At 36.0% G+C, this 7,905-nt stretch overlaps 1 protein-coding gene and 1 long non-coding RNA gene across 2 annotated transcripts; one reads left to right on the forward strand and one right to left on the reverse strand.

The window, feature by feature from the left end:
• Window positions 1-215: 215 nt before the first annotated feature.
• On the reverse strand, window positions 216-6,935 carry LOC141392787 (uncharacterized). Its single transcript, XM_073965752.1, has 3 exons — window positions 6,888-6,935; window positions 6,557-6,821; window positions 216-1,322 (listed from the first exon to the last, which is right to left on the reverse strand). Exons 2-3 carry the CDS (start codon window positions 6,623-6,625, stop codon window positions 621-623), a joined length of 771 nt encoding a protein of 256 aa, XP_073821853.1. The 5' UTR covers window positions 6,626-6,821; window positions 6,888-6,935; the 3' UTR covers window positions 216-620.
• On the forward strand, window positions 1,317-7,110 carry LOC141392788 (uncharacterized). Its single transcript, XR_012409871.1, has 3 exons — window positions 1,317-6,414; window positions 6,729-6,941; window positions 7,010-7,110. It is a non-coding gene; the product is annotated as an uncharacterized lncRNA (long non-coding RNA).
• Window positions 7,111-7,905: the final 795 nt, after the last annotated feature.

The following is a 7,905-nucleotide window of genomic DNA, read 5'->3' on the forward strand; positions in this document are numbered from 1 at the left end:
ACACTCTACACACAACTGTTCATAAGCTGCCTTGACTTTCTGCCAAAGACCCTTAAATTCTTCCATTCGCAGTTCAATGGTGAACTGTTCACCTTTATTTTAAGGGAAGTATTGACAATTTGTATAATTAATTTATTTATAATTTGAAAATTAATTTTATTTATTTTTAGGGATTTTTCCGGACGGCGAGAGAAGAGGAAGAAAAACGCTTTTAGTTGGCGGGTAAGATCAACACAACTGAATTCATTTTATTACTTCATTTTCTTAATTCTATTTTGTTTTCTTTACAGCTAACTTAATGGAGATTTACATACTAATATACTACGTTAATTTGCATCCAAGGAATCCATATTAAGCTACGTTAACATTAAAAAAAAAAAAAAAAAAAAAAAATCAAATTAAAATGTAAAACAAAGAAATCAATAAAAAGCAATAAATCAACAAAAGCAGCAAAATTAAAATTAAAAAAATAAATAAACAAAAAGAATAATAAAAAGGGAAATTAAAATTCAAAATAAAAACCAAAATTAAATATCCATCACGCTCCAACATTCCGGCCCCATTGAATGGCCGCAGGACTTCAAACCATTGGTAGTGGAGCTAGCTTCGCAATTGGCCTCTTATAAACTCCGGTCTTGGTCCTTACTTCCGCCACCCTGACTCTTCCGTCCTTTCCTTCGGTGACGCTGACGACTCTGCCGGTGAGCCACTCCTGAGGAGGCAGACTGTCCTCGTGGACCAGCACTAGGCGCCCGACCTCGAGATTGGGCTGAGGATGATGCCACTTCGCCTTGCCTTGAAGACCCAGGATATAGTCCCTGGACCAAGCCCGCCAGAACCTCTGCTTGAGACCGGAGAGCATCTGCCAACGCTTGCAGTACCTCACCTTGCTGTCGCTGTCTTCTACGTCGTATTCTGGCGGCAGCGAACGCAGACCCGCTCCGACTAGTAGATGCCCGGGTGTCAGAGCTTCCACGTCGTTGGGGTCTGGAGACAGCGGTGCTATGGGGCGACTGTTTAGCACCGCCTCTACTTCTGCGAGCATCGTCACCATCTCTTCTTGTGTCAGCAACACTTTGCCGACAGCTCGCAGAAGCAGGAACTTCGCCTGTTTTACGGCAGCTTCCCACAGGCCCCCGAAATGAGGAGCCCTCGGAGGAATGAAGCTGAACTGCACGCTGCACGAGGCTGCGTATTCCTCCACGGCTTTGTGGCTTGCTAGGAACCTCTCTTGCAGTTCCCTCAGCTCTCGGCTGGCTCCTACGAAATTCGTCGCATTGTCGCAGTACATCTTCTTTGGGAGCCCACGGCGTGCGGCAAACCTTTTAAATGAAAGAATAAAAGTATCAGTGGATAAATCAGATACTAATTCTAGGTGAACCGCTTTGGACGTAAAACAAACGAAGACGGCAATATACATTTTGGTAGGTGGTCGCCCGCGTATTTTTAATGTAATATCAACGGGTCCACAAAAGTCTACGCCTACTATTAAGAAAGGACGTAAAGCTCTCACTCTATCAGTGGGTAGATTTCCCATTACTTGGGTCATCAGCTTTGGCTTATATCTATAGCAATGAATACAATTCCGAACTATTCTGTTACATTCTTCTCGGGCATTTATTAGCCAAATTTGTTCACGGGACAAAGCAACTAGGGCCTTTGTACCAGCGTGACAATTTTTGAAATGTAAATCTGTCAAATATATTGAAACAAAATGATGCTTTTTTGGGAGTAAAAGGGGAAACTTCGTATTATGTGGTAACTTCGCATTAAGTAACCTTCCACCTACTCTTAAGAGAGAAAATGTTCTTTTACACTCAGATAAATCGTGTATAAATGGCGTCAATTTTTGAAGATTTGATTTTAGGCAGATTGATTTCTTTATTTTAGAAATATCCTCTGAAAAACTGGACTTTTGAACTACTTCGACCAATTTCAGGAAAGACCAATTCAACTCTTGAGCTGTAAGACAGATAGAATTTGGAATCTTTCGCTTCTTAACTCTATCAACGAATCGAAAGATATATGAGACCACTCTAAGAAGCTTTTTATAAGATGAGTGATCATTTATTAATTTTAGAAGAATGCTCTCAGAACATTCCTTATCTGTCTTACTATCTGACGCCAATAAAACTTTGGATTTTCTTACTTCCAATGATTTTTCTTCCTCAGTCAATTCAAAGTGTTTATTGACTGGCCATTTAGACATATCGTCTAATAGAAATTTAGGTCCTTCGAACCATATTGAAGACTTAAGTTCTTCAACACTGCATCCTCTCGACACTATGTCGGCTGGATTTTGTTTGGTGGGCACATGGCGCCAAATCCCGCTCTCTGACCACTCTTGAATTTCTGCGACTCTATTCGAGACGAAAGTGGCCAGAGTCGAAGGATGGGTTTTTAACCAATACAGTACAATTTCTGAATCGGACCAAAAGTATATATTTTCGACTTCAAAGTTCATCATTGGGTTAATTCGTAACCACATATTCGCCATTAAATGTGCTGCTGATAGCTCCAACCTCGGAAGAGACATTGTTTTGAGCGGTGCTACTTTAGATTTGGCCGTCAAAAGTCGACAAGAAACTCCATTGGAGTCCAAAGCACGCACATAAAAACAGCAGCCATAGGCTCGCATCAAAGCGTCTGAGAATCCGTGAATTTGGATCCTCGAGGAAGTGGTCGTGTTTACGAATCTTGGGATTTGAATCGTATCTAACTTTGAAAGGTTAAATTTGAAGTCTTCCCATGCTGAATTCAAACGCATAGGAATCGATTCATCCCAGTCTAATTTATTTATCCAAAGTTCTTGCAAGAGCATTTTGGATTTGGTTATTATAGGGCACAAGAGACCGAGGGGATCGAATAATCTTGACGAAATGGACAAAATGTGTCTTTTTGTAGCCTTCATATCTTGAAAGCCTCCCTCAATATAAAATTTGAACACATCATTTCTTGGAGCCCAATGTATTCCTAAAGCTCTTGCAGTTTCTGAATCTGAGTGCAATAATTTTTCACTGCAACTTGTCTCATTAAAGTCAGGATGATTTGAGAACCATTTGGTCAGTTTGAACCCTGCAGAACTAAGAATGTTAGTCACTTGGTCACGAATTGTGATCAGACTACTCAAATCAGCAGCACCAGTCAATAAATCATCCACATAAAAATCGTTGCGAATAACTTTAGCCCCAATTGGCAAAGTCTCTTTGGATAAATCGCTTAAATGGCTAAGACAACGTATCGCCAAAAATGGCGCAGAAGATGTGCCATAAGTGACCGTTTTCAATTTGAAAATTTGTAACGGATCACTATCGTTTGCTCTCCAAAGGATTAAATGAAAATCTCTATCTTTCTCGTCAAGTAAAACTTGACGGTACATTTTCTCAATGTCTGCAGTAATTACATATTTATGTAGACGAAAACGAAGTAGAGTGGAGTACAACTCTTCTTGAATGGTAGGACCAACCATCAAGAGATCGTTGAGCGAAACATGAGAAGAGGTCTTGCTCGAAGCATCAAAAACGACGCGAAGTTTAGTAGTTGTACTTTGTGGTCGGAAAACACATTGATGAGGAATGAAATAATGTGGCGTATTAGGAATTTTATTATTTGTCATTTCCATGTGACCTAAGTCAAGATACTCTTTCATAAAGGAATTGTACATTTCCTTAGATGTGTCGTCACGAGAAAGTCTCCTTTCTAAAGAGAGAAACCGCCTTTTTGCAGTTTCAAATGACGAACCCAAACGTTTCACATCTTCCTTGAAAGGTAAAGACACTTGAAAGCGTCCTGACGGTAAACGTCGCACATATTTTTGGAAATGTTCCTCACATTTATTTTGCTCATCAGACCAAATCTTTAATGAATTATTTGGAATCTCTTCCAACTCCCAGAATTTTCTAACAATTGCATCAATCGTTTCACTATTCCCTATTGAACTATTTAAATGGCATATAGTAGAAGTGGACCCCTTTGACTCATCGTATTTTCCAGCTACGATCCAGCCAAGCGAAGTTTTTTGTAAAACTGGAAGACTCGGATTTGGTTTGATTTGGCCTACACAAAGAAGTTCGAAGAAAACTTCAGCACCAATTAACAAATCAACTCTCCGAGGTTCATTAAAACTAGGGTCAGCCAGTTCAATATTTTTAGGAATGTTCCAATCAGAAATTGATATCCTTTTATCGGGTTGAATATTTGTTATGGAACTCAACACCCAGAACTTAGAAGAAAATTGGGTTTGATTGAGTCTCGACATTATAGACAGTTGGACACTATTCTTTGAAAATGAAGATGTTTCAGAAATGCCACTTAAATTTAATCTGCCACCTTCTCGTTTTACTTTAAGCCTCTGTACCAGGTCCTCAGTAATCAAATTAGGTTGAGAACCGGAATCCAAAAGAGCTCTAGCCATAATAAATTTCCCAGAACTACTTCTTACCTGAACTAGTGCTGTAGCCAAAATTACGCCTTCACTCGACGCCGAATGGTTGACTGAAGCACTGGAAGTAGATGGCTGCTCTTGATACAGATTTGAATTTGGATTATCAGAAGCGTATCGATGCAGTAAGAAATGGTGTGCACCACTGCATACTCTACACTTCACTCCTGAATTGCATTTGGCCACAGTATGACCTTTCTTCAAACAATTAATGCAAGCAGGGACGGCTTTAATAAATTCAAATCTTTGAAGAACTGGTACAGCAGTAAACGAAGAACAATTTGTTATGTTATGCTGCAAAGATCTACAGAAGACACACTTTTCTGGAGATTGTTTCTGTTTAGAAACAGAAAGTGAAGTCTTGAAATTCCTCCTAGGCTGGTTTTCAACTTTAGGTTTATTAAATTTGGGTCTTGCACCAGAAGACTCCTCAGCAGAAATATGCTGGTATCTTTTATTTAATGCAGCCTCGCAATCAGACCATAATGGGAGCTTTTCGAAGTCAAGCTGTTCTTCCCATTTGGACTTAGTGATTGGATCGACCTTTGACATAACTAAGTGGATTAATATTGCGTTCGTAATCTTCTTGTCGTCACCAATAGACAACAAAGAATCATAAATGGCAGAAACAGTGTCAATCATGCTTCGCAAAGCAGAAGCCGAAGGTTTGGTGATCTCTGGAAGATCAAAAAGCTTAGCAATATTATCAAAAAATATCAAGCAATCATTATCATAAACCTTCTTTAAACTGGCTAATGCCTTGGGGTAGTTTTCTTCAGAAATCTGAAAAGCTTTGACTGTGCCAAGTGCTTCATCGGACAAGCATGAAATTAAATGGTTAAACTTCTCTATGTCTGTTAATGTCGGATCTGTATGAACTAAGTTTTCGAAAAGACTTATGAAATTTTTATATTCGGAATATTTTCCGCTGAATTTTGGTAACTTCATGTTTGGCAATCTAGATTGATGCGATTGAGCACAAAAAGAAGTCTCAGGCATACTACTCCTCCTATTTTTAGATAAAACTCCTAAAAATAGGGACTTTACCGATACACATAAGTCTTCCAATTCACCACGATCATCATTATCGGGATCTAGAATATCTAGTTCGGATTGTAAATGCATTGCCTCATCAATATATTTGTTTAAAATGTCTAATCGACATTCTAATTCAAATGAATTGAAGGATATTTTCTTTTCTCGGAAAGAAGTCTTAATTCTTTCAATATTTTTTATTATTTTTTCCTGTTGTTGCTTCAAATTGGCTATTTCCGTATCAGGATTACTTTGGTGTTTCTTACCACCAGCCATTTTGATATATATCAATAAGTTTAAAGGAGTTTAAACAACAGAAAAACTCTACACACTTTAATATTTCTTAGTGGTAGGAAACTTTAAGTTTATTATCAAATAAACTCTCGCTTTTTTTTTTTTAATAAAATATAAATTGTCAGCTTTAAAATAGTATACTAATACTATCTCAATTAATTAAATTTAATTGGACAATTGAAAACACAAAAATTTCAGTAAATTAGAAATTTTGTCAAATCCTGTAGTATAATGCACCCTTAAGTATTTTGTGTATATCGAAAACACCGATAACACAACTGATCAAATTGAATAACCGAATATGGGTACTCAATTACTCACAAAGTATGTGGCACTAATGAAGTTCAATATCAAAACAAAGAAATATGGAATTTTAGTGAAATTGCAACAAATTAAATTGTAAATTTAATAATTTGTCAAAAATAAACCAAATTAATGAAAAATGTTTATGATTAATTAACTTCACTCGCGTAATATTAATATCAATAGTTATCGCGGATTAGTGTGGTGCAACAACAAAAACCAAGTGGAATGGCTGACAAGCAAAGCGGAATAAGAAAAGAAAAACAAACTTAATTTATAAACGATAATTAAGTTTGTGTTATTTTGCCGCGAATAAATATTACCAAAGTGGTTCACAAAATGTATATATTGAATAAATAAGCGTAAAGTGATAATTTGTGTGAAGTGTAACAAAATTACAAAAAAATTTGAGTAAATTACAAATTCTCTAAACCTGAACAATTTACAGGTTAGGATTCACACAAATTATTACAACGCTTTTACCTGTGAATCAGAATCACTCTCCTGATTATGTTTGCTCTTGCATAGACGGCAATCACAGAACCGGGGCATTGATGATGTCTGGAACACAGCAGCAATAGAGGAGTTGACCACAAGAATATTTTGGAAATATTTAACAAAAAAGTTTTTATTGTTCTTCTTCTTCCTTTTGCAGAAAATTAGCAAATTATGTTTGTAATATTTTAACAAACACCACCGACACTTAATAATCCCGGGTTTCGGCACCAAAATGTTCACCTTTATTTTAAGGGAAGTATTGACAATTTGTATAATTAATTTATTTATAATTTGAAAATTAATTTTATTTATTTTTAGGGATTTTTCCGGACGGCGAGAGAAGAGGAAGAAAAACGCTTTTAGTTGGCGGGTAAGATCAACACAACTGAATTCATTTTATTACTTCATTTTCTTAATTCTATTTTGTTTTCTTTACAGCTAACTTAATGGAGATTTACATACTAATATACTACGTTAATTTGCATCCAAGGAATCCATATTAAGCTACGTTAACATTAAAAAAAAAAAAAAAAAAAAAATTCAAATTAAAATGTAAAACAAAGAAATCAATAAAAAGCAATAAATCAACAAAAGCAGCAAAATTAAAATTAAAAAAATAAATAAACAAAAAGAATAATAAAAAGGGAAATTAAAATTCAAAATAAAAACCAAAATTAAATATCCATCACGCTCCAACAGTGAACATTGTATGGTTACTTGGAAGAATAGCATTATATTCCTTTTCAAAATCAAGGAATAGAGCGCCAAGCTTTCTAAATTTCACAATAATTTTTGGCTGTGGCATTTTGTTTCAAAGAGTTGACAATTCCGATCAAAAAATAAACAAATGTACGTCCGTCTGTTTTCAACCCGAAATATTTGCTAAGTATTCCACAAAAGCACTAGCGATTACTGTTAGAACTTATTTTTATTTTGCGTAGTCATCAATTTTGCTTGCTCACTTTTTAAAAATATTTTAATTTAATAAAATAATAAAAATGATGTGCAAAAAAACAATAAGGAAAACGTGAAAAAGAACAAAACACACAACCAACTAACCAGAAGTAGACAAACGTTAGTTGTTAGTGTTTATCTGTTAACAGTAAACACCCAGTTAGTAGCAATACGCGATTTTCGCAAAAAAAAAGAAGACGTGAACGCAAAAAATGTCAACCAAAAATGCCAATTTAAAATTAATATTTGCTTGCGACACTCTAATCAATAAAAAAGAGAAATACACTTAAAACAGGTTATAATCCCTGGAAGCAATATGACAGATCTTCTAATTGTAAGTCTCCTTTTGCCCTATTGCCCCTGTCGTAAGCAGAAGACTG

The sequence above is a fragment of the Musca autumnalis genome, unplaced genomic scaffold (assembly GCF_047663935.1).
Source record: "Musca autumnalis isolate F117 unplaced genomic scaffold, ASM4766393v1 scaffold_2, whole genome shotgun sequence".
NCBI classification, from domain to species: Eukaryota; Metazoa; Arthropoda; class Insecta; order Diptera; family Muscidae; genus Musca; species Musca autumnalis.

Coding starts and splice junctions, on each gene's coding strand:
- LOC141392787 (XM_073965752.1), bottom strand. CDS start 6,625: ATGCCCCGGTTCTGTGATTGCCGTCTATGCAAGAGCAAACATAATCAG. Junction 1,323..6,556: donor AGAGTGATTCTGATTCACAG/GTAAAAGCGTTG, acceptor TTCATTTAAAAG/GTTTGCCGCACGCCGTGGGC.